This window comes from Myotis nattereri, assembly GCF_964212035.1.
Source record: "Myotis nattereri genome assembly, chromosome: 9".
In the NCBI taxonomy this organism is placed as follows: domain Eukaryota; kingdom Metazoa; phylum Chordata; class Mammalia; order Chiroptera; family Vespertilionidae; genus Myotis; species Myotis nattereri.
In genome coordinates, this window is record NC_138084.1 from 6,079,664 (window position 1) to 6,105,195 (window position 25,532).

Genomic DNA, 25,532 nt, shown 5'->3' on the forward strand with positions numbered 1-25,532 from the left:
GGCAGGGCAGACCGCCCAGCCGTAGGTCAGGCGGAATGGTGCCTGACTGCGTGGAGTCTCAGGAAGTTAAAGGGAGCTGGGCTGGAGAAGCTTTAACGGTCCAAATCCTATTCCACCCCCTTTCTAGCTATTGAGTCCGTTTCTGTAGTAATTATGTGACAAGCCAGTTTATGTCAATTTTGATAAGTCTTGGTCCATATTTTTCTAACATGTTCTTCCTGCCCATCCTGTTTCCTCGACTACCCCCATCTGCTGCCGTATCCCTCCCCATCCACCTCTCTCCTTCACATGCCCCTGTCCCTGCTTCCCGCTTCGTCCTGACTTATGCCCTGGGCTCTCACCTGGCTGCTGAGCACGCCCTCGGCCTGGCGAGCATCCCGCAGGAACCCCTGGAAGCCATGGGCCTGGGCCAGGCAGCCCTGCCGGCTCTCCCACATGCGGCCCAGCTCCTCCCAGCCGGTTCCCAGGGCTTCGAGTCGCTGCCGTAGGAAGAGGCACTGGGGATCGGCCTGGTCCCGGGTCACCTCCTCACCCAAGGCCCGCAGCCGGCTGTACTCGCTCTGGGCCCGCTCCACCTCTCCCCGCAGGGCTGCGTGTTGGGCCAGGAGGGCCTCTGCCTCAGGCAGGGTGGCCGGCCCTTCTTCAGAGGCCACAGCAGTCTGCGTGCGACCCAGCCACGCCTGGAAGTCATCTAAGCTGCGCAGGAAGTCCTGCAGCCGCCGTGCCTCACCCAGCGACTCCTCCCGACGTCTCATGGTGGCCCTGAGGTCCTCCCAGCCAGCTTGCACCTCTCCAAGCCGGGCGTGGATGGCAGAGCTTTGGGCGGGGTGGCCAGCAGCCAGGGCATTTGCCTCTCGAGTCAGTTCACCCACCCGGGTGGCGATGGCCTCCAGGTCCCGCTCGGTGCCGGCCAGCTTGCGCTGCAGTGCCAGTACCCCAGCCAGGTCATTGCCCAGGCCCTGGGTAGACTCGATGACCTTGGTCTTTTCTCTCATCCAGGCCTGGGTCTCCGTGCACTCCAGGTGGTAGTTCTGGATGCTCAGGGCTGATGTCAGAGCTGCCTTCTTGCCATCCGCCAGGGACCGAAACTGCTGCCACCTGAGAGTGGAGGGAGGGTCTGATGTCTGGAGTGGCTCAGCTTCCCCGCCCTGTCCAGGTACATCTGGAAGCTTCTTCCCTGCCTCTCTCTCCCCACCCCCTCCATCCTCTTGTCTCCATCTTGATTGCTCCCTGTCCAGGCTCCAGCCTCTTCACACAACCTCGCCCCCTCTTATCTTTCATTATTCCCCTGCCCCCAGCATCTTCCAGACCACCTTCCCACCACATTTTGACCTCCATTCCATGCCCTACAGAACTCTTCCGGCTGCCATCCCCTCTGCTGTGTCCCCTCTCAGTTCCCTAGTCCCGCCCTCCAGCCACCTGTGGTTGAGCTGCTTCTGGGTGTTGACGATGCTGTCCTTGCCCGCGGGGTTGGCCTGCAGCAACTGCTCTGCAATGGTGTTCACGGCAGTAATTCGAGCTGCGAGGGCATTCATTTCTGGCTCCAGGGTCTCGAACCTGAGGGGGTGGCAGAGCCGGGTAAGATCGGCAGGAGGTGGTGACGCACCTGCAACCTCCCTAGACACCACTGGAAACTCCTATCCGTCAGCATGAAGCTTGTTTATAGGAGCCTCTCACCTCTTACCTACAAGGCTCATAGTCTCTGTGGGTCAAGGGGGAGTCCCCAACTCCCCTAAACAAGTAGAAAAACGGTCATCTCTCTAGAGTTGCTCAAAAAGATGTGAAAGTTAAAGGTCAGGAACAGCTGCACAAGTTAACTAATCCTGGCACAGGGCCCCAGCCTTCACCAGAACCTACCTTAGTCCTCTGGGCCTTACTCTTTAGCTGCCTATCTGGGATCCATGTTAAAAATGAACTGATAACCAAAAATATGTAACTGATAAAGATGGGAAGCATATTTTCTCCCAGGGACATTTTACATTCTCAGAGATTGTCAGCAAACATTTTCCGTACAGGGCCACATAGTAAATAGTTTAGGATTATGGGCCATATGGTCTTTGTCACAAGTATTCAGCTCTGCTATCTTCGGATGATGTGTAGATGAATGAGTGTGGCTCTGTTCCAATAAAGCTTTATTTACAAACACAGGCTGTGGGCCGAATTTGGCCCAAGGGTTGTAGTTTGCCAACCCGTCATGGGATAATTTGAAAACTACTTTTAAAACCACCAAGAAATCTGACTATAGAGTGAGTAGTAGATGACAGTAAGGCATTGCTAATTTTGTTCTGTGTAATAATGATATCGTGGTTCTATAAAAAATACGACCTTTCTATATGATTTTAACATTTATTATTCTGTAAATCAAGCTACTTCATGAGGTCAGTCAGTGTCTCTATCTAAAGGTTTATAACTTCAAAGCCTTAGCTATTTTAAGTCCACACACACAATTAAAAAAATAAGTTTAAGAATACTTCCTCATATTTCTTAAAGGATGCATCCTGGAGAATGTAGAGATAAAATAATAATATTGGGGATTGGCTTTTGAAAAGGAAAATGAATCCAATAGAGCAAGATATTAACAATTACTGAACCTGGGTGGAGGCTATATAGGAGTCTGTTGCACAATCTTTTCTACTTTTGAGTATGTTTAGCGGTTTTCATTAAAACAACAACAAAAAACCAGACTCAGAGGTATATAGCAAGAGCAGGCAGTTTCCAGTGGGACCTGCCATGCCTCTCCCCAGCCCCCCAACTCACAAGGCCATTGCAGAGGGAGCCTGCAGGGGGCCTACCTTTGCTGCACCACCTCCAGGTCCTCCAGGCGCTCGGGCAGGGTGAGCCCGTTGAGCCACTGCTCCTTCTCCTCCACCCACAGCCCGCAGGCCCCGGCCTCGCTGAGCATGGTGTAGCGTGACAGGGCCGCCTCCAGGGCCCTCGCCCGCTCGCCCGCCCGGGCCTGCAGCTCCTCGTAGTGCCGCTCCAGGGTGGGCACCCGGCCCTGCACCTCGGGCGTGCGGCTCAGTGCCAGAGGCAGAGCGGCAGCCTGTTCCCTCAGGGCGTCCAGGGTTGGCCGGTGGCCTCGGATCTCCTCCTCCAGGGCCCGATGCTGCCGGGCCAGGGCCTGCGTGGAGAACTCGTCGTGTCCCAGCTCCGGGCTGGACACCAGGCGCAGCGCGTCCACCAGCCAGGCCTCCATGTCGTTTGCGTCCGCCTGGAACTGGTAGAGGCTGGCGGCCTGGGCCAGCCGCTGGGCTCGCTCCTCCGCCAGAGCCTCCAGTCGCTCCCACTGGGCCTGGAGCTCCGCTGCCCGGGCTGCGGCCTGGCCGGCCCCAGGGTGGCCCTCGGCCACTAACTGCTGGCCCTGCTCCAGGGTGAGCTTCAAGGGCCCCAGCCGGCCGCTCATCTCGCCTCGCAGGGCCGTGTGCTTGTTGAGCAGGCGGAGGACACCGGTCAGGTCCCGGCCAGTTTCGGCCGAGGCCAGCAGGTGCTGCTGCTCCCGCACCCAGGCCTCGGCCTCGCCCGCCTCCCAGAGGAAACGCCAGAGGCGCCGGGACTCCTCCAGGCGGGCCCGCCTGGCCGCGGCCAACTGGCACAGGGCCTCGTAGGTCTGCTCCAGGGTGGCCACCCGCTCTGACACCAGCTGTGGGTCGCACGGCTTGTACTCTGAAAAAGCCACGGTGCGGGGTTCAGAGCTGTAACGTGGCCCTCCTGTTGCCCACCCATCTCTGGTCTCAAACCCTCACTCTACTCGCTAGGGCTCCCTCCCTCGTTCTGTCCCACCATCCACCCATCATCCTTCCTGTCCCAGATTTTCCCAGTCTTGTTCTTCATGCTTCAGCTCATAATGCCCCTTCCCAGCCCCTCCCGTTTCCAGTTCCTCCCCCAGTTCTCACCCTTTCCTGGGTCACAGAAGCGCAGGGCAGAAGCACTGACAGCCCGCACCCTCTCAGCCTGCGCGGCGATGTCCGCTTCCACCAGCTCGTGTAGCTGCAGCAGGTCCTCCACTCCAGCCAGGTGCTTGCCCAGGTCCTGGGACTGCAGCCGGCCCTGCCAGGCACACCAGGCACATCGATGCCCATCTGAGAGCCACCCAGGTCCTCTTCCTCAGGCCTCTTTCAGCCCCACCACACACCTGTGCTAACCTCACTCCATTTTCCTGGATCAATCGCACCTCCCGAACTCTCTGAGCGGCTCCTGGTGTCACACCCAGGTGAACACACCTGCTCCCATCTGTGAGCCCTCACACACACAGGGACACCCCAGTACTGTCCTGGCACCCTGGCCTCTTTGTACACAACTCGCCTCCTGTGGCAGGACCCTCTTCCTAAATCCTGCTCCTGGAATCTCCACTCTGACTCATTTTCTCGGCCCCATGGTTTTATCCTCTGCCTCCTATTATCATCAGCATCTAGTAATCTTCAGCACCTCTCCAGACCCCTCCTTCTCCCCATCTGTCGCCTAGATCACTGCAGCAGCCTCGAACCCATTTCTCGGCTCCCCTCTGGCTGCCCACAGACCTTCTTCACATGGTCAAAGTGGCCTTTCTAAAAACAAAGTGGAATCATGTCTCTCCCCTTCTCAAACCCTTCTGATCACTTTTAAGACTCCATGGCACTATTATGTGTCTCTCTCACACTGATGCTTCCCTCTCTCTCTGTCTCTACCCTTCCCATCCACTCTCTCTAAAAATCAGTGGAAGAATATTCCTGGGGTGAGGATTAAAAAAAAGAAAAAAAGCCCGGCCAGTGTGCCTCAGTGGTTGAGCGTCAGCCCATGAATCAGGAGATCATGGTTTGATTTATGGTCAGGGCACATGCCCAGGTTTTGGGCTTGATCTCCAGTAGGGGGCGTGAGGAGGCAGCTGATGGATGATTTTCTCATCATTGATGTTTGTATCTTTTTCTTCCTCTCCCTTCCTCTCTCTGAAATCAATAAAAATATATTTTTAAAAAAAGGCTCCATGTTACTATGAATAAAATCCAAACTCCTGCCTTAGCCGGTTTGGCTCAGTGGATAGAGCATTGGCCTGCGGACCAAAGGGTCCCTGATTCGATTCCAGTCAAGGGCACACACCTCGGTTACAAGCTCCTCCTCGGCCCGGGCCCTGGTCAGGGCTTGTGCAGGAGACAACCAATCGATGTGTTTCTCACATCAATGTTTCTCTCTGTCTTTCCCTCTCTCTTACACTCTCCCTAAAAATCAATGGAAAAAATGTCCTCGGGTGAGGATTAACAACAACAAAAATAATAATCCAAACTCCCTGACCAGGCCTGTAAGGCCTTAGTGAGCTGAGCTGGCCACTGCCTTCCTTGTCCCATTCCCCTGCCCCCGCCCCGTCCCCTCTCATGCTGAACACGCCAGGCTGCAACGGCCAGGGCCTTTGCTAGGTGCGCCTTCTGCCTGGGAATCCTCTCCTCAGCTCTCCCTGTGCTGGCTCCTTGCACTATTCTGAGCTCAGCTTGAAGGTGTTTTCTCAGCGAGGCCTTCCAGACCACTCCCTCCACAGCCCCGTCTCGTCTCCCCGGCAGTTTTATGTGCACCTGCTCTTTTGTTTGTTGATGGGTCCATGGTTTTATCCTCTGTCTCCTCCCACTAGGACAGTGATGGCGAACCTATGACACGTGTGTCAGAGGTGACACGTGAACTCATTTTTTTGGTTGATTTTTCTTTGTTAAATGGCATTTAAATATATAAAATAAATATCAAAAATATAAGTCTTTCTTTTACTATGGTTGCAAATATCAAAAAATTTCTATCCGTGACACGGCACCAGAGTTAAGTTAGGGTTTTCCAAAATGCTGACACGCTGAGCTCAAAAGGTTCGCCATGACTGCACTAGAACATGAACCCATGAGGACAGGGACCTGTTTGCTCTGTTCATCTAACTGGGGACAGGGCCCTGCTCTGGAACATACTCTGTGAAGATCAGCCCAGCACGTGAGGGACTGTACCCCCACAGTCCCGATCCCCGCACCTTCATCTCGTCCATCCAGTCCATGAGGTAGAGCAGGTCCTGAAACACCTTCTGCAGCTCCAGGCTGACGAGGAGCCGCTCCCGCCGGGCGGCCACCATCTGCCGCAGGAAGTCCCAGAGCCGCGCCACGTTGTGCTGCCGCGCGGAGATGCGCTTGATGTCGTGGTAGCGCTCGGCGGCCAGCTCAGCGGCCACGGCGTCCACAGCCTGCACCCGGCCGCTGTAGGCCACGATGTCCGTCTCAATGGCTTCATGCTTCCGCACCGCTGCCTCCACGGCCGCCAGCTCCAGCCCAAAGTTGTCCTGGGACAGGGAGGGGAGGTTGGGAGCTCAGGAAGCTCTGCTCATCCCGCTACCTCTGCCCCTCCCACCCCCAACCCCGCCAGCACTTCGGCTGCAAGATGCCAACCCCATGAGGTGGCTCTCCGTTTCCTCTCTATCCCATCTCATCCTGTCTCGCCAACCCCTTCTCCTGCTCAAGCCTCTGGCCCCGGCTCCTGGGATTCTTGGTCTTTTTATCCACGTGATGGACTTCTTGTTTCATTAGCTCCCCACACCGCAGGGCTCCTATCCACCACCCTCTCCCCGCCTCTCCCTGGCAGCCTGGACAGGCCAAGAGCCCCTGATCTACCTGGGACACGAGGCGCTGGTTCTCGCTGAGCCAGGTCTCCCGCATCGCGGCCTTGCGGTCGAAGCGGGCGGCCAGCTGCTCCAGCTTCTCCTGGCGGATCAGCTCGGTGCGCAGGGCCAACTCGCGCTCATGCTCGGCCTTCTCCAGCCGCTCCCAGGCCTGCGAGGGGGGACAGGATCAGTGCTGGAGGGCCAGGGCTCAGGAAGGAGGGGTCACTGGGGCTGGGCACATGGTGCGTCCCCGGAAGCGCGGTCCAGTGCATCTGCGGAATGCGCTCAGCTAGACGCGGGTGCAGGGAAGTATGAGAAGCGGGGCGCGTGAGCGCAGTAGCCACGGGAAAACGACGCCTGCTTCAGGCAAGGACCGAGGGGACCGGGAACGATGGAAACCACTGGATTTGTGTGTGTGTGTGTGTGTGTGTGGGGGGGGGGATGGCGGGTGACCCCTATTACTTTTATTAATCATCAGGCTGAACAAGATAAGAGACAAGGGCATGATTTTATTATGTGAACTCACATGGAGAGGCAGAGGGAGGAGGAAGCGGGGGGGGGGGGGGTGCAGGACGCATGAGAGAATGTGTGAGTCACGTCTGCACCAGGGAGGGGTGTGGGCATCGGGGACCAGAGTTCAAGTTGGGGCCGTAGGGGCTGGCGCCAAGGGTGGGAAAGGGAGGTGGTGGACCTTGTTGATGTCAGAGATGAGCCGGCCCTCGCGGGGCGTGTACACCTTCTGGTTGTTGGCCCGCAGCTTGCTCTGGATGGTGAAGAGCAGCACTTCCAGGTTCCCTTTCTCTGTGAACCTGGGGCGGGAGGCCAGGGTGGGGTCAGAGTCAAAGTCACGGGGGAGGGAAGGGGGAGCAGGGACTCTACGTTTTACAATGAAGTGTCCTGTGCCGATTTTCTTCTCATAAAAGCAACACATGAAAGACAGAGAATACTGGCGAATCAAAAGAACGTGATTTAAAAACACCTGAAAACCACCCAGAAATGGCCCGCTACCCACTGGCACGCACTTGCTTCGTTTTCGTTTTACACAGATGGCTCGGATCATAGCTGTGGCTAACATTCGTCCAGGACTCTCTCACGGTGGGGCAGGCCTTCTTCCAAGGACTTGACACACATTGCTTAGTTCTCCCGGCTAGCTACATCCTCCTAGTACCCCCATTTTCCAGATGAGAACCCTGAGGCACGGAGAGGGTAACAACTCACAACCACTAAGCTGAAGAGCCAGGATTTGAACGCAGGCACTTTGAACCTGGACTTAGCCCTTTGCTCTCTGTTGTCCACAAATAACTGTTTTGTAAACTGTCATGAACATCTTTTTAGCCAATCGACACGTTTCTTCAACGTAAGTGTCAGTGGTTGTGACTTATTTTTCTTTTACAGAGGTCACGCTGGTGAACATCCTTGAAGCTACATCTTTGTTCAATGCCCAGAAGAGGATTTTCTGGGTCAAGTCATTCCCTGGAATGTATAGGAATAGCTGTTTTCTGGATTAATTCTAGCTTTGGAACTGAAGCATACTAACTCCAAAAGAGCTCCATAATAGGAAAACAGACATTTTAGCATACACTGTATAGAACTGCCTAACAGCAGTTCCATCCTTGAAAAGAGTTAATTTCTAAAATATATAGGGTGTCCCCCCAGGATGTATACACACACTTTGAATAATTATAAAGGCAGTGTTTATTAAAATACATTTCATTTTTTCAAATATATACACACTTTAACAGCCGATAGCTATTATAGCTATTATAGCTATCGGCTGTTAAAGTGTATATACATTCTTGGAGGACACCCTGTATAGATGATAAGAACCTCTGCAATGTGCAAGCTACTAGCCACACTCCTGTGTTGCCTGTCGGGTCTAATCCCCTGACCTGGTCCCTAAGCTGGGGCTGGGTTGCTGGGACCCTGATCAGTATCTGAGTAAATTGCACCGACTCTACCTCCCTTGGCAATCATCTCCACAGCCTGATTTTTTTTTAATGGATAATCATTTAAGAATTCATTCGGGGGACTGCTTCTAGTGCTTTGAGCAGAGGGAGATGAGCCTCCCCTGCATCTATGCACTGCCAAATTTCCCTCCCGAAAGGCCATCCTAATTTAGCTTCCTCTCGGGTGAGCACAGCTCAGGGCGGGCCGCTGCGGCAAGGAGCGGCCCAGGGGCACTTACTTGGGCGGCTTCTCCACGGTGCGGTAAGAATTGAAGGACTGCAGCTGGTTCTGGACCCCGCTCAGGGAGTTGGCTAACTGCCGGTCATTGAGGGTCACGATTGTTTGCTCGATCCACTGCAGCAGCTCTGAGGCCAGGGACTCATACTTCTCCACCAGGCGCTCGGCCTCCATGGCGTGGTCCAGCACCTGGGAGACAGTGGCGTGGGGTCCTGTCCATGGGCCCCGGGCCCAGCCCTGCAGCTCCACCCTGCCCCTGCTTGAGGGGGGTAAGGCCCTGAGGCCAGGCCTTCTCTGGCCTTTACACCTACTGCCCCGCGGTGGACAGTACCTTCCCAATCCTTTTGCCTTCCACAGCCAGGGCCTTCATCTTGGAGAAATAGTGATAGTAAGTAGCCACATAGGTAATGATGGATTTCTCATCTGGTTGGTCCACATTCACATCTGGGAAAAAAGAGCACTCAGGTCAGGCAGAGGTGAGAAGCCTGCCTCGCAGAAGGGCCCCTGCAACGTGAATCTCTTACCCCAACCCCAGTCGCCGCCCCCCCCCCCCCCCCCCCCCCGCCTCCGGCTGAAATCTTTCCAGCTCCCTTCACAGCAAAATGACAAATGAACCACATGGATTAAAAGGGCATGAAAAGGTAACTTTTTTTTTTTCCCTCTGAGAAACAAGCAGAGTACAAAGCTCAGAAACCCAAGGAGGCTTTTACCAGCATTCCCGACGTGAAGACCAAATTTAGCTCTTGGAGGAAGCAAGACAAGGAAAGAAATACATTCCCACTTGGGGATGGATCATGGACTTACGGGCTCGAAAGATGTGTAAGAAGTCAGAATATTCAGGGGCAGCAAGACAGAGGTGTGAACAAAGCCCCCTGAACCCAGGATGTTCAGGGGAAGGGCCCATGAGCCCAGCAGCAGGGTTAGAGGCCAGTTCTCATGGCCATTTCTGGGCACGGTCAAGGCTGTATCTGACCTCAATCCCAAAGGTTAGCCGTGGGCCCCCGGAAGTGAGTCCATCAGGGCAAATCAGCTCCCACCACAAGGGCCAAGGCTGACTCTGACTTGAAAGCCTTGGGTTCTCTTAATTAGGCTGAGTGTACCCTTCCTAAAGGGAAGACTTGGGGACCGGACGCCCTCCTGGTCACCTCTGAAAACCCCGAGAAGGCAGGAGCCGCTGCAATCATCGCAGAAAGCTGTAGGATACTTAGCTTTACTTAGATGTCCTTTACCCTAGCTGTGCTTCTCAAAGGCCCTACAAGGAACCTTGAGTCTGGCCTACTTTCATCACTAGTTAGCTGGTGCCTGCCAGCCCGGACTAAGAGGACGTAGGCCTTTACGCCTACTGCCCCGCGGTGGACAGTACCCTCCCAGCTCTTTTGCCTTCCACGGCCAGAGCCTTCATCTTGGAGAAACAGTGATAGTAAGTAGCCACAAAGGTAATGATTGAAGGGGGTTGGGAGGATGGAAAACAGGCGGAAAATACCCAAGACCCAAATCTGCCCGGTGACCTTAAGAGGGAGAGTCTCCCGCAGGAAGCCACCAGCCTCTCCCTCCTTCCCTTTTCTGGCTGCAGCAAGACTGCTCCCCGCCCTCAGAGAGGTGGCTGAGAAACGGAAACGGCTCTGGAGCCCGCGGCCTGAATGTGCACCTCAGCTCCACCGGCCTATGACCTCGGGGAAAGGCACTTAACCTCTCTAGGCCCCGGCTTCTCTTCCTTTCGTTGAGGCTAATAATGATGCTGATTTCAAAGGGCGTGCTGTGTGGGTTAAATTAATGAAAGCATGTCCGTGCGGTGCCAGGTACAGAATGAGAGCCCAGTGGCCATTCCCGGTCTCATCAACGTTAACATCAGAGCCACAGGGCCCATCAGCAGGGTCAGCTGACCACAGGCCAGTGCTTGCTGAGCCCTCCAGGTCATGCAGCTTAACTTAGAACCCAGTGATTTTGAAGTAAGAAGGGCCCTCAGAGACCAGCTGGACCAGTCTTCTCATTTTGAAGACGAGGAAACTGAGCCACTGAGCCAAGTGACTGGCTGCGGGGCACAGAGCTGCTCCGAGGTGGGGCAGGGCCTGCCTCCTCTCTGGGCTATTTCCGGCACAGGGCTGCCTTTCTTCCCACAGCTTTTACATTTCTAAAATCGGGATGTAATTTTTACACCGTTGCATTCACCCTTTTAGAGTGTATGCCTCAGTGGTGGTTTTCAGCACATTCGCAAGGTTGTGCAGCCATCGCCACCATCGAATTCCAGAACATTGTCATCACTCCCCAAAGAAAGCCCATCTGTCTCTATGGCACAGCGTCGTGTTCGCCAGCTCTGCCCACCTTCGGGATCCAGAAGCTTGGTGAGCCCCAGCTCCTTCTCGGCCAGGTTGAAGGCGTTCTGTAGGTTGTAGTGGGCGTTACACTTCTTCAGGGACTCGAAATCCAGCAGGTCTGGCCTGGGGCGGGAGGAATACAGAAATATCAGAAACACCGAAGATCCTCAAGAGGAAAGCAAAGCCACCCCTTTCTTTATCCCAAGTCACTGAGTCCACTGTGTCCAGGACCAGGCACCCCAGACCCACACTCATGGCGCCTACGCCCCCGGGTTCCCATCACAAGCCTTCTTTGCAACACTGCGCCCCCACATCCTGGCTCTTCTCCCAGCGTTCATTCCTCACAATTGCTGTGGAGCTCGTCTCATTGCTCCATCAACATGTGTGCGTGGCCCTGGGTCAGTAACCCACCCACCCCAGCAGCTCCGACAGGCCCGCTGACCCCTTCTCCTCACCGGTGCTTATGCACAATGGCGTTGAAGGCCAGCCCATCTCTCCAACTGGTGGTGAAGTTGTGCACGTTGACATTGGGATACCTACAGACAGAGACAAGGGAAATCAGGTCCAAACCCTGGTTCGAGCGAGACTCAAGGTTCCTGGGGCCTGCCCTTCCGTTATCGCCCGGCCTCGGTGCCTCCCCCCGTCCAAGGCCACGCTCCCTGGGCGGCCTTACCCAGCCGTCTTCATCTGGCACCACAGCAGCAAGGCATCCTTGGCTGACTTCTTCTCCTTGTTGTCTTCTGTTTCCACACTGATGTCTTGGATCTAAGAGGGAGGGGAGGGAGGCCTTGACTCTCTGGACAGGGGCTCCTGGAGTTATCGGAGATGCTCAGAGATATGCGACAGAAAACTGCTCTCTGACTCCTGTCATAGGGGTGGTAGAGACGGAGCCGGGGGACCTTTCCTCCTGGGCTAGTGACCACAGAACACGGGGTCAGAGGGATCTGCGGCAGCAGAGTGGGGTGGAGTCAGAACAGCGGAAGCGCCCTGAAGTGAAAGGTGCTGGTTCCTGCGGGTGGGGATCTTCGGGTGGGCGAGTAAACATTTGCTGAGAGCTGGGTTTCGAAGGTGAAGTGGACAGAGCCCTGCTTAGGGCTGGAAGGAGCAGAGGAGGCTACATCCGGGGAGACCAGGAGGGTTGTGGGGGCACCAGGACACTGGACTGGCCATGCTCGGAGCATAAGGAGTAGGGTGGCTGCTCTTTTCAGGGAGATAAGCTGAGTCTGAGGCAGAGGAATGGGCCAGTGACCAGACCCAAGATGTAGTTCTAAAACTCTCCGTGGTGAAGAACCAGTTTGTAAAACGTCCAGTCCCTTGTGGACCAACATGTGGTCCTACTGCCCGAGACCAGGACGTAGACCAGGCCACAGGGAAGCTGCCACACCCGTTGCTGCCCTGTTTAATGAGGAGAGTCCCTGATTGCTACACGGTTCTACACCCTCCACTTGTACACGGATCACACGCAGGACGGGCAGGGCCCGCGCGGTGCAACACGAGGTGCCGGGGTACCTGGAACCGTAGGATGATCGTCCAGACCAGCCCCAGGGTCAGACGGTGGTTTCCGTCCACGATGTCATGGGACCCCATATTTTCCAAGTGCACTTTCTGCTCCTTCAGGAACTGCAGGGCCTTGTCCACATTCTCCAGGCAGTGGATCCGCATGCGGCCCTTCGTGGGCTTTGGCTGTTGAGGGTCAGGGGACACAAAGGCATGGGTCCGCAGGCCTCCTCCTCCTCCCCTCCTACCTTCCCGCGCCCTGCTTTGCACACCTTCCCCATGACCTCCCTCGGGAACACAGGGACTGCCTCAGGGCTGGGCCCAAGTTCACGGAGCCAAAGCTGAGGTTGCAGATGAGGCTTGGGCCAGATTAAGATTCCCAAGGGAATTAATTGCACGCAGAGTGGGTGGGAAAAGAAATGTTTTCAATGGGGCCACTGTTCCTGTCTCCATGAAGCAATGCTCCTGCTTAATCCACGCAGCAAAGCCTCAGAAAGAAACCGTGCTCCGTACCGGGCAGCTCCTGCTCTCGCTCTGAGGTGTCCCTCTCCTTTCTGGGGGAGACCCCTGCAGCTCGTCCCCGGGACCACCGTTTCTCAGGCCCCCTCCTCCCTGGTGACCACAGCTCACCAGTGTCTCTCCCGACAGCACCTCGAGGAGCCTCAGGAGGTTACGTCCATCCCGGAGGTCGCTGTACAGGTCGCCCACCCGGCAGGTCACCCGGGCCAGGTGCGAGTTCACCCACTTGGTGAAGGTTTTCTTCTGCACGGCTTCTCGCTCATCTGTGGTGGCAACATGAGGTCATTTCTGTCCTTCAAATACAGTTGTTTCTAATCACCAGTTGGTGCGTTTGCGGGGTGAGGGGTGCCTGAGAGGCAGGAGGTGAGGTCTGGGGAGGGGGAGGAGGGAAGGAAGATGGCCAAAAGGAAAATAACTTAAAAAGCAGGGAAATGAAGAAATGGGAGTGAGCTCATTCCAGTAAGATAAAGGACAAAAATGAGAGCGAGGTACAGGCTTTGAGAAGAAAGGATGAAAGAAATTAGAAGCTGTGAAACATGGAGGGAAGGGCTAGGACCTGGGATCAGGGCGCAGCCAGGTAACAGTGGTGCAACGGTTACTTCCGCTATCAGAGCCTCACTTTCCTCATCTATAAAACGGGCATAACACTTTCCGCTTCAACAGGGCCCTGTGCTGATTCAACGGGCCGGGTGTGTAGGATGCTGGGTGAGTCTGTTCTACAGGAGCCATCCAAGGCCAAGGACAGTGCCCGCCGGCAGGCCGTGCGGCTGCTCTCTTTGGGTGGTGGGCAAATGGGAGGGTGCGGACGTAAGGCACAGCAGCGGCTCTTGCAAGTGGCTATTAGAACGATGTGACATCATAGAGCCTGCAGGCTGCCGGAGCCGGCTTGCTCTCCTGGGATAATTTAAAGACGGGCTTTTCTGAGGTGGGTTCATTCAATGGGCTGCAAGGGATGTGCTCCCGGGACCCCAACCTTCCAACACTGAGAAGAAAAATAAGATCTTGAAGTTGGGAACAGGGAAGAGAGTGAGCCCAAGAAACGCGGGGTATGTGTGGGGCGGAGCCAGGCAGAGTCAAGTGCCAATTATCTCAAAAAATGAGGAAAGGTCCTGTTGCCTGGGCCACAGGGGGGGGCGGTGCTTGAGGGGATGCCCTTAGGTCCCACCAAAAAATAAAAATTAAAAATGTCATCAATGACAAACTGAGGGAAGAAGCTCAGGCCACTGGACGCTGCTTCGGTCACTAAGATTTCCGTCAGTTCTCCCTGGGGGAGCGCAGTGCAAGGGTCCAGCCCTAGCGGCCAGGACCTGAGCAGTCACTCCTGTTTCCCTCTCAGCACCAGCATCTCAGAAACTGAGAAGACTCATCCCTTAATCTCACATTCCTACGCACCTCACCCACAAAACACACGACACACCCGTGTCTCGTCCTGTCTTTCTCACCTCCAACCCCTGCGCCTGGCCAACCTCGGGGTTCTAACAGCTGCACGGGACAGCTCATGCTCTGCAGCACTGCGGGACCAAGGGTGCTTTGGGGGCTCCTTTCAGGGTCTATCCACTAAGCCAGGGATTTCCTGGACCACCGGCCACTCCTGGATCCATGGGACTGTCCATGCCAGGCACAGGGCGGGGAGGCCATGTTGGCACACAGATAGAATGAACGGGGAAGACGTGGAAACAGTGGCGGCCGGGAGAGAAATGTGCAAAGCCAAGCACTAGAGACAAAGTGTGACTTCATAAGCGTCCACGGCATCCACAGACAACCCCCAACCATATACAGTGACTTCCAGAAACACACGGAAATACTGGTGCCAGACGAACACACGCCTGCTCAGACGTATACCTAAGTCTGCCTGCACCAACTCCCTTTGACACACTGCCCAGTTCCCACACACACTGCCTCCTCGCATACTCAGACCCACGCAGAAGCTCAGGGCGCCACTCACAAGCCTGGGTCCCTAGGCCTCCTGGCTCATTCCCCTCTCCTCCTTCCCCAAATATCCCGGCAGGCCTGCGCCTTCAAACCCACTGAAAGTGAATGTCTCAGTGAGAGCTCGCGGGAGGTCTCCCTGTTTGCTGACACGGGCGCTGCTTTTCTCAGCCTCGCCTGCCGCCTCCATGGTCACTGCATTCACTGGGGGACACAGCGGGGCCTTGCGGTCACACCCACTCACACGCTCACAGACCCTTCCAGTGAGTGGGTTGCAGCCTTTCCCCCATGCTGTCGGCATCCACGTACTTTTCTGGCCACTTGTAATTATTGCCCTGGCACACTGTCTCCCAACACAAACGCCTGAGTCACAGCCAACGCTCCACTCCTGTTCTTCACTCTGGCTCCTCTCCCACGCCCCCGGGATCCCCTCCGCTCCCTTGGGCCCGAGGAGCTCACCTTGAAGCTGTTTGAAGCGTCCTTCCAGCACGCTGGCGTACTGAGCGGGGTTGATGAAGGCAGCTGGCGAGAGCAGGAGGCCCCTGGGGTTCTGAGACCCTTCCACAGCCTCATAGTAAAACTCACCAGCCCCGTTCAGGCTGTGCCCGTGCACCCTGCTCACTCCGTTCCCATTCATGGTGCCCGCTGCCTTCTACACAGCTGGGGGCCCAGAGTCCATGCCCTGCCCGCACAGGGGCAGCGTCACAGGTTCAGCCTCCCTGGAGCCTGGGATCCCCAGAGGCTGGGGTCCTGGGTGGTGGTGAAGGGGGTGGTCCAAAGATGGTAGAAGTTCAAGGAGTGAGAAAAAGGAGTTACAGGATGTCTGGGATCCCGAACTCCCAGACAAGCAGCAGGGCACACCTGGCTGTGGCGAGAGGAGACAGAGGCAGCTCCAGACAAACAGGTTGGACAGTGCCGGGGGAGGGGTGGAGGCGGAGCCCGCGGCTGGGGCAGGGCCAGGCCCTGTGGGGCGGAGGAGGGACTGCAAGCCTCTAAGAGACCTGCCCATCAGGCCCTGAGTTGCCTAAGAGTCCAGAGAAGCCAAGAGAGGATTCCCCAACCAAAGTCCTGCTTCCCAAAGGTTGTCAGCTGTGACAAGGATGGCCCCTCTTCTCTGGGTGACTTTGGGAGGCCCCCCTTCAGGACATGGGCTGTGATCCCCAGCTCAGAGAGCAGAGAAGGAGAAACTCCTTACGTCCCTGTATCTGTGAAATCCGCGTTTTTATCCCTCCCACTTGTTTGTCATCATCGCTTCCAGTCCCACCCCTTTCCTGACACTGGGCCCCTGGCCCCCAGCCAGGCCATGCCAGGCCCCCAGTACACCCACTGCCGAGCAATCTACCAGATTCCCTTCCGACCTGTCTCTGGGTTTCAGCTCTTCCCCTTACAGCCTTGCCTCTCCCATCGTCATTCATTCAGCATCTATTTGGCACCTACTAGTGCGAGGTCAGTGCAAAGCAAAGCTAGGAGAGGCCTCTTCAGAGCCAGAGGCAGCATGGGGCGCGCAGACATCGCACCAGTCCTGGGATCGCGTGGCATGTGCACCAGACATCATGACAGTTCTAGAGGCTACGTGCTCCCAGAGCCAGGGCACAGGGAACTTTCCCCCAAAGAGGCGATGCTCTCAGAACCCATGTCTCCGTCTTCTCCCATCCACAGGGATGGGTGTTTCCCAAGCCAGCCTGAAGACCCAACCAGGACAGAGAAGCCCTGGAGAACATGATCAGGGGTCCCCAGAAGCTATGCCACCACATGGAGGGCCTCTGGCTGGTGCTGGGCTGGCTGAAAGGATTGCCTGGAGAGCTTAAAAACCCTGACATCTGGGCCGGGTGTCTGAAGATTCTAATCCAAGTGTCAGGAAGGGGCTTGGCAATCGGGCTGGTAAGAAGGGCCCTGGGTGGGTTCTGTGAAAAGTGTGGCCAGGTTTGGGAACCGCCCGCTTCAGTGTCTCCCTTCTTCCGGGAAGCCACCCCACCCACGCTGGGAGCACCACCTCTCAGGAGGGAGTAGGTGGGACCTCTCCCACTGCACTTGGCTGGGAGGCCAGTAAGTCAGTGGGGAAGACAAGGTGGGGTGGAGGAGGGTAGTCTGATGGGGTGGGTAGCCTTGGGGTGTGTGGGTGACTCAACCCCACGCGGGCCAGGCCATCCGCTAGGGGTGTCAGGTGGCAGCTGCACTCTTGTTGCCATGACAACTCCTCCCAGGGAACGCAGGGAGGCCCGTCCAACGGGTTTGTTTGAGCTTGGAGGAGCTGAAGGGGAAAGCCCAGGCCGTAGGGGAGGGCAGAGGCCAGGCAGAGAGCAAACCAGGGGAGGGTAGAGGGCACCTGCTTCAGGGAATAGGTAGATGAAATAATGGGAGGAACAGGCAGCAGGTGGAGGGAGCAGGTGGGGAGGGAGAGGAGAGGATAATGGACTGGGTGTGTGTGTGGGGGGAACAGGTGTGAGAGATGACAGTGGAAATCAATGAAGACACAAGGGGATGAAAGGTAAAGGAGAGGTGGGTGGAAGCAAACAGCAAGACCAAGTACAATAGAATTCAGGACATGACTCAGGGTCAGAGGCCAAGAAGCCAGCTGAGTGCAGAGGGGAACACAGCTGAGTTCCAGAGTCAGCAGGACCTCTCTCTGCTGGGGTCAGGGAAGCCAGGAGATGTTCTGGATTGCATGAAGTTTGTTGTGAAGGCTGGAGTTGGGGACCAGGGTCTTGATAGGGTGATGTGGATTTGCCACTCCCGTGCAGCGGCTTAGAAAGCCTGCCTTCCCATGAAGTTAAAGGACTCCTCCCGACAAGCTTCTGTCCCCAGCGTCCTCAGCATCTCCCTGGGCCCTCCCCTGTTCTCACCTGCCAGGGCCTTAATTCGAGACCTCTCAAAGAGGCGGGCTGAGCTGCTGTCATTGTCCCAATCTGAGTCAGGCAGGTCCCAGCGATTGTTGATGTCGCTGTACTGGCCCTGGATCTCCAAACTGTCGAAGTCTGTGGGTGACAGGGTGCTGCTCATGGTGGTGGGTGGCCTCCTGCTCCTGCAAGGGGGAATATGGCTGATGAGGGACATCTTAGGGCCACCGAGCCCACCACTCACCATGTTCTTCTCTCCTCCTGCCCAAGGTCTGCTCCCTCTCCTGATGGCCAAAGACTGTGGCTGGTTTTTCTGTCAATGGCAAGGAGCCCCCGGTGCAGAGGGAAAGCCATCCCTGGTGGGGGACAGGACGCAGTGGAACGAGGCAGGAAGGCAACACTGTCTCAGAGCGAAGCAGTGGGCAGGGAGGGCTCCAGGGCCTCCGGCCAGAGAGGGACAGTGGACAGAGCTGGGGCTGCAAGTGGCGATGGCTTCAGCGTGGTTCAGGACAGCAGTGCGTAAACCAGGGTAAAGGCGTGGGGCCCCTGGAGCAATAATGAGCGTAGACCAGAGTTCTTTTCTTCTATGCTCTGCAGCTGATTTGAGATGAAAAGACGGGGATCCTGCTCTCGAGCTAAGACGCATCTATGATGCACCAGAAAGACTGCTGCACTGATGGTGCCCAGGAGTTCAAAGGAGGACACAGTACGGTTCTCCCCCTTTTGTTTCCCTTTTTTCTAAAAATTTTGTGACAGGGAATACTTACAAGGTGCTTGATGAATGTCAGCTGTGATACATGCATCACCCCATCATAACCCATGGCTCCATTAGCATCCCCATTGCATAGATGAAGAAGTTGCACTGTGACAGTTAAGTCACGGTTCAAGGTCACACAGCTGGAAGGAGCAGGGCTGGGGTTTGAAGCGAGTTTTCTTGTGACTTTGGAGGACAAACTCTTGCTCACAACATTTACATGTTCCTCGAACTTCCTGGAGCCCTTCTGAGCTCCCCGGGAGCTATCAGCACACATCGTCCCTTCCAGGGCCCAGGCTGGGGAAATCCGGACCAGTATGCTCGCCAGAGCTACTTACAACTCTACGTTACGCAAACTCTGTGCCTCTCAAAACTAACAAATGAGCTTCAGATTAGCTGCTAGGGAATTTTAAAAAGCCTCTACTGTCCAAAGTTCCTGTGTAACTCAGTATTCAGCAGCCATCCAAGGGAATGGAGGGCCTGGCTGGATCTGTAACTTTGTCTGAACCCCAAATTCTGCATTACTCATTTTCCTAGTCCCTCTCAAATACAAAGATATATTTTAATCCTTAGTAGCACTTCCTAGGGTTGGGGCTGTGATCTTGGCAGTTTCTGGTTCTGGAGAGGAGGTACAGAGAATTGTGTGTGTGTGTGTGTGTGTGTGTGTGTGTGTGTTTCTTGTGTGGTTTGGGGAGGAAGAAGGGATGGGCGGTGAGATGTGAATGGGTAGGGAGGTGTGTTCCCATGGGCACACAAAGGCAGAACTTGGCTTCTGTCATTAACTGGTTTCATGAAGCTGAACCTGACCCACGTGAAGGTCAGGACTGTCTGCCCCTCCCCTTCCTCCCAAAGAGAAAACGCGCACAAGGACTTCCCTGGGAGTTGCACTGATGAGGTGAGAAGGAGCTAAGGGCTGGGGTTCCTAGACGTGGGCTTTCACTCCTTTCAGAGGAGCTTAATTTCACTAGGCCTCCTCTCTCATTTTAAGTCCATCATTTCCCCTAACAGATCCTTCGAATTTGCTCTGTAAATATTTATATAAAAATAAACTCTAGGTCAGAGTTGAGTCACCCTGAGCAAAGAGTGGTGTGGGCCAGGCATGACCTGAGCCAGAATCACCTCTCAGCTGGACAGGGCAGCAGCCTAAACCCAGGACCATTTCAATTCCGTTCTCAGCCCTTCCCCAGCAGCCATGCTCACGCTTAGCTTTGGGACGGACATTTCTAGCACTTACACTCTCCCTGCGTACACCTCCCCTGGAAAACTCCTACATACATGGCCCCTGGCCTTCTGTTTCCATGACCCCTTTTCCTTTGATCAGGACTCACAAACCCACTAAAGCCAGTCCCCCAGAGTGTGGCCAGTAAACTGTTTTATAAATAAGTGATTTTGGATTCCTCTAGGTGGGCCTGCATTTTCCATTTCTCTACCTGCCTGGCCCCTGAAGGCCTGTGAGGATTCCAAACCCTGCTTTACACCTTTGTACTCCACAAAGAGCAGAAACTTAAAGAAGTGGACTGCCTGGCCTGGTCTCCAAACTACCGTGTGCTCCTGGGGCACCCATAAGCTGACCAAAACCCAAATATGGACTGCTTTGGCTTCCTTTCGGTGATCCAACTTGGTCCTCCCAAGGAATCCTACTGGGGCCCAGCCACGGGATCCAGACTTCCCAGCAAGGTCTGGCTGTTATAGCCTCTATGTGGAATCTTATCATCTGGGGGAGAAAGTATGGAGTTGGAACCTCCCCTTTTTCCAAATAAAAATTCAGCCACTTGAATGGTCCTTTGGCCAAATCAAATTTTGACATACATGTTTTGTGTGCTGAGTTTCTGGAGATGTTGCCATACAGAAATGGAGCAGAGCCCAGCTGGTGCGGCTCAGTGGTTGAACATCGACCTATGAACCAGGAGGTCATGGTTCGATTCCTGGTCAGGGCACATGTCCGGGTTGAGGGCTCGATCCCCAGCATGCAGGAGGCAGCCAATCAATGATTCTCTCTCATCCCTCTATCCCTCTATCCTGCTCTTCCTCTCCCTTCCTCTCTCTGAAATCAATAAAAACATATTTAAAAAAAAAAAAAAAAGGAAAAGGAACCGAGATGGCAGTGCTGTCTATCGGTCACAGCTCCTCATCAGGCCCCCACGCTGGGACTCCAAGGCGTTCATTCCCACAGACTTGCATGTGAAAACACTGCTCTCTGCTGGTTCTGAGGCCTCTCTCCCTGTTTCTGAGTTTGGGTTTTCCAGCATTTGGGCTCTGCAGGCCCTGGACTTCTGGAGAACATGCTGTGTGCTCTGCCTGTGTTCCCTGCTGCCATCTCCGAGCCCTACAGCTTTCTATTCCAGTGTCTTCTACGCAGGTCCTGCTCTGGTTTCTTTTCACTGAGTGCATCATTCCTTGCCTGTGATCTGGGTCTCCCTGCTCACATGTCCTTAGTCTGCCTGCCCCCCAGCCCATGACCCCCTGTCTCTCTCTGCACCAGAGACTGGTCAGCCTTCTCCTCCATCGTGGATTCCTGAACTCTGGAGAAAGGGTGGTATAGCAGCTAATCCTGATTACAGTGCACCAGCACTTTATTCTTAGCCACTGACCTGGACGCCAGACCCAAGTAGCTTACATTATTCATGCTACAATAAAGCCAACTTCTGCCAGCTGCAAGCTGGGGGTCCTGCTAGATCCCAAATGCTTCTGGATTGCTCAGCCGGTTCCAGTGCCGGTGCCGATAGATCCTCACGGGCAGCTGCTTCCCCCCACCTCCCCCCACCTTCCCCTTTCTCCGTTTTAGCTGGCATTCAAAGCTAGAAATCCTATCCCTGGGGCTAGAGCCTGTCTCATTCCCTAATTCCTCCTCTCACCACATCCTCCTCCTGATTAATTCTTTACCTCCCTCAGAGTAGATCATTCCCCACTCTGTGCTCCCGCAGCACTTCAGCAGGCTGCTATTATTGTACTTATCATGTATTACAGTTAGTTGTTTATGTGTCTCTCTGCTGCTCCACTTTTAACACAATGAGGACAAGGGCTATGTTTTCCAAGCCCAGTACATAGGTATTTAATAAAGACATATCGAATGTATAGGCTATAATTCTTTTTTCTTTTTGGCCATTGAATTAATGACTAATGTCGTTCTTAAAGCTAGAGAAAAGCTCAAGGGAAGAATGAGATGGGATCAGAGAAGCCCCCCTGCTGGAGGTCTGTCAGGGTTGAGCTCTACTGTTCAGGACCACGGACTCTCAAACGTGCATGCATCACAACTGGGGGCGCGGGGAGGGGGAGACTATGAAACAGATCACTGGGCCTGCCCCTAGAATGTCTGATATAGTATAGGTCTGGGATGGGGCTTGGCAATCTGCATTTCTAGCCTGTTCCCAGATGACATTAAAGCTACTGGTCTGGGGACCACACATTGAGGGCCACGTTGTCCAAAGACAAGGAGCAGTTAGAGTTGGTTAGAGGAGCCACGAGGGCTGAGAAGACACAACGTCCAGGGGTAAGTGTGACCTGAGGTTAGCTTCCATGCTCAACCCAAGTATAACTTCCCCTCAGAAACCCCAAGACCCACAACAAGCCCGAAGCCTCGGGCAATGAGAGGAAAATGAAGACGGATTGAGCTCTGGATTGAATGAGACAAATTGAGCTGATGTCCCGACACAGACGAATCACAGATGTGCAGAGGAGGGCGATATGGCTAGAGACGCTGTAGGGAGGTGAGCTGAACACATGACAGCAGGATGAATAATAGATTAGAAGAAATGGGGATGTTGGCCAAGTAAAAATCTTATTTGACTCAAAGTATGAGAGGACCAGCACAGAGCAAAAAGGAAAAAGACATCACAAATAAACTCAGGGCTCCTAGAAGAGCAAAAGAAAGATGTACTCCGGGCAACCAGGGGACCTGGGGCAGAAACAGAATCCCCCTGTTTTCTCTCCAGGAGTGTTCCTGATGAAGGAAGCAGAGGAAGCTCCTCCAAGGAACTCAGGATGGGGCGAAGAGAGGGGTTGCATTTTTGTTTGATCTCCTTTAGAATCCTCTACTCGGAGCAGAATTATTCAGACTAATTTTCACTCCCTTGCTGCCCCCTCCCCTAAGCTTGCAACCCATGGGTCTCATCAGTTTCTCTAAGGGACAAATCTAAGTCTCACGCTAGCTTTTTCCTCCCGAATCCTTTGCTGTTCTGAATATGCCGAGAGGTTGCCAGTACCTCAGGCTAAGACACATATTTGGAACTCACTCTGCCCCCTTCATCTTCAGGGAAAACTGGTTTGTGGATGCCCTGTCCATGTCTGAACCAGCTCTCCGGCGCTGCAATTGTGGCTGCTTGTGGAGGGGAGGGCAGCTGAGAAACAACTCATGGAAACAACATGTAGCAGGTTAGGGCAGGGGCAAGCCTGCAGCCCAGACAAGCACGCAATGCCATGGGGTTAAGGGGGGGCGAGGGGGGGGGAGTCCTTCGGAGCCAGAGTGGATGGTAAAGGCCGAATGTGGTGCTGGAGTTGGAGCACCCCAGCAAGGAGGCCTTGCCAGGTAGTTCCGTGCGGGGTGGCCTCCAAGCCCTCTGGGCGCCTCGGCCGCAGAGACACCTTACACCCAGCCTCCCCACACTCGAAGGGGCTTCATTCTCGCTCTGCCAGTGTTCTGGGCACCAGGGCCAACTGCGTCCCCTTCTCACACTCGCACTGTGAGGCTGCAGAAAGGAGCGCATGGAGCTGGCTGCCAAAGGGGCCAGGAGACACTTACCGGCTCGGAGGGAGCCCCCAGCCAGCCCCCGGGAGAAGCCGGCGCTCGCAGACGCCTGCCGGGCAGAGCTGGCTCAGCGTGTCCGCAGCACCTGGACCGAAGCCGGCCCGTCCGCCAAGCAGCCTCGCTCGCAACGCGACCGGCCGGCGCTGTCAGGCACGCTCCAAGCCCCGGCGACCGGACCCCTTAACGCGTTTGTCAGCCCCACTCTTCCAGATTCTTCTCTTGGCTCCGGAAAGGCCCGCATTCCCCGGCCCCGACCCACCGCCCGCACACCCGAACCTGGGCGGCTGGCACATGACTCTCTCCATCCCGTCCTCGGGACCGGGCGGGAGCGGGACAGGAGCCGCATCCTCCCTCGCCGGCGCCCCAGGTCGGCCTGGACCCCGACCCCGACCCCACCGTCCGCACGCGGCTGCACAAAGCGCGCCGCCCCGCCGGCCCGGACAAAGCGGGCCGGGCGCCGGCACCTACCTCGCAGCGGAGCTGGGCGCCGGCCCCTCCGGCGGGAGCGCGGCGGGCGGGGGCGCACTGGTCGTCGCCGCGCCCGCAGCCCGGCCGCGAGGGGCGGTTGCGGGTGGCGGCGGCGGGTGGCCCGGAGGCGGCGGGACGCACGGCGGGCGGCGGGCGGGCGCTGTCACGGGGTGCGGGGGGCGCGTGGCGGCGCGCGGGCGCGAGCGGCGGGACTGCGGCGCCGCGGAAGGAGGACAATAGCTTCCCCCTGCCGCAGGCCGCCGGCTCCCGCGGGAGGCTCGGGACCATCTGGAGCCCGTGGCCCCGCGGGACTCGGGGCTGGGCCCGAATCACCCCCTCCCCGCCCGGCGCCATGGCAACTGCGGCCCCTCTCGGTTCTCTGCACGGCTTCCCCGTCCGGGGTCGCTGACCTTCCCCGGGGCCAACGCATTGGCGGCTCCGCGTCCAGCTCCCAACCCCCTCCCCACCTTCCCTGCGGGTGGCCCCTGTAACCCCGCCTTCCGGTTCTCGCCAGCCCCGTTCACCCCCAGGCCGTCTGGGCACCCCTCCACCTTCCACAGCTTACCGGACTCGGCCTCCGCAGTTTGCACACCCCACCTTTGTCCCTACTCCGATTTTCGTCCAAAATCCGGTCCCCAGGACACGCAATCCTTCCTGTAACGGCTATCACTGCCCAGAAAGCTTCCCGACCTCCAGCCTCTGTTTCCCTTGTCAAATTGTCCTCTTTCGGCGCCTCCAGTTCATCTCCTTTTAAACATGTCTTTCCCCCATCCCCTCTCTCTCCCGTCCTCCTCCTGGCAGGTAGGCCGGCTCTCTTTCCCAAGGCATCTCCATGGTACATGTGATGGAGACACGCGCCTTCTCACAAATCAGATTCTCAGAACAGTCGTCACTGGAGCTCCTCACAGCTCCTTCTCAGCTCCTCTCATTTATCAACCAGAATTCCGGCCTACTCACTGCCTTAAGAGCGGGTGGGGGTGGGAGTGGGGGTGGACATTTCTAGGCCTGGCTCAGTTGGGTTTCTCCTTGTTCATATGCTAAATCTAAGGTGAACTGCTATTTGCTTAGAAGAGAAAAGAATTATGCCCAAATAATAGCAAAGTTATAAAGTGCCCTAAAAGCACATTATCTCTTGTGATCCTCCATCCCCGCTCCAGCTTAAAGAAGTAGGTACTGTTCCTCCAGACTAGGAAACTAAGCTCAGAGGTGAGCTAGTATCATAGATAGGGTTTTGTACCGAGCAGGCGGAAGTTAACCATTAGGTTATACTGCCCATGAAGATGTCGGCCTGTTTCTACCAGGGAGATGCCTGGAATGGCCAAGTAAGGGCAATGTGAAGAATGGGCTTTGCCTGAATTATTGGATTTAAGATTTTATTTATTTATGAATAATGGAATTTTAAGATTTGGCTCCTGTCTGAAAAGATATGCACACTGAAACAAATATAAAATTGAAGTACTTCCCAGACATGATTTTGGCAAGCAGAAATCATTTGTGTTAAACCCACTTGAAAACATTTACAACGTTCAAAAAAGTCATTTTACTGTCTGTCTGGTGTGGCTCAGTGGTTGAGCATTGACCTATGAACTTGGAGATCACTGTTGGATTCCTGGTCAAGTCAGGGCACATACCTGGGTTCCAGGCCTGATCCCCAGTAGGGGGCATACAGGAGGCAGCAAATCAATGATTC

At 55.5% G+C, this 25,532-nt stretch overlaps 1 protein-coding gene across 2 annotated transcripts in view; it reads right to left on the reverse strand.

Annotated features, from left to right (window-relative positions):
• SPTBN2 (spectrin beta, non-erythrocytic 2) overlaps nucleotides 1–24,633 on the reverse strand; it is a gene marked incomplete at its 5' end in the record, with an annotated part of 36,663 nt that extends 12,030 nt beyond the window's left edge. Inside the window, 16 exons of one of the 2 annotated variants that reach the window (XM_081099927.1) lie at nucleotides 342–1,098; nucleotides 1,420–1,557; nucleotides 2,793–3,663; nucleotides 3,894–4,047; nucleotides 5,975–6,277; nucleotides 6,606–6,764; nucleotides 7,287–7,404; nucleotides 8,781–8,968; nucleotides 9,111–9,223; nucleotides 11,102–11,217; nucleotides 11,550–11,630; nucleotides 11,768–11,859; nucleotides 12,604–12,777; nucleotides 13,222–13,373; nucleotides 17,883–18,061; nucleotides 24,408–24,633. In XM_081099927.1, the coding sequence (XP_080956053.1) occupies nucleotides 342–1,098; nucleotides 1,420–1,557; nucleotides 2,793–3,663; nucleotides 3,894–4,047; nucleotides 5,975–6,277; nucleotides 6,606–6,764; nucleotides 7,287–7,404; nucleotides 8,781–8,968; nucleotides 9,111–9,223; nucleotides 11,102–11,217; nucleotides 11,550–11,630; nucleotides 11,768–11,859; nucleotides 12,604–12,777; nucleotides 13,222–13,373; nucleotides 17,883–18,039 (3,573 nt within the window). Of the gene's footprint in view, nucleotides 1–341; nucleotides 1,099–1,419; nucleotides 1,558–2,792; nucleotides 3,664–3,893; nucleotides 4,048–5,974; nucleotides 6,278–6,605; nucleotides 6,765–7,286; nucleotides 7,405–8,780; nucleotides 8,969–9,110; nucleotides 9,224–11,101; nucleotides 11,218–11,549; nucleotides 11,631–11,767; nucleotides 11,860–12,603; nucleotides 12,778–13,221; nucleotides 13,374–15,498; nucleotides 15,677–17,882; nucleotides 18,062–24,407 lie in introns of those variants that run through there. The other variant, XM_081099928.1, reaches the window with a different exon arrangement.
• Nucleotides 24,634–25,532: the final 899 nt, after the last annotated feature.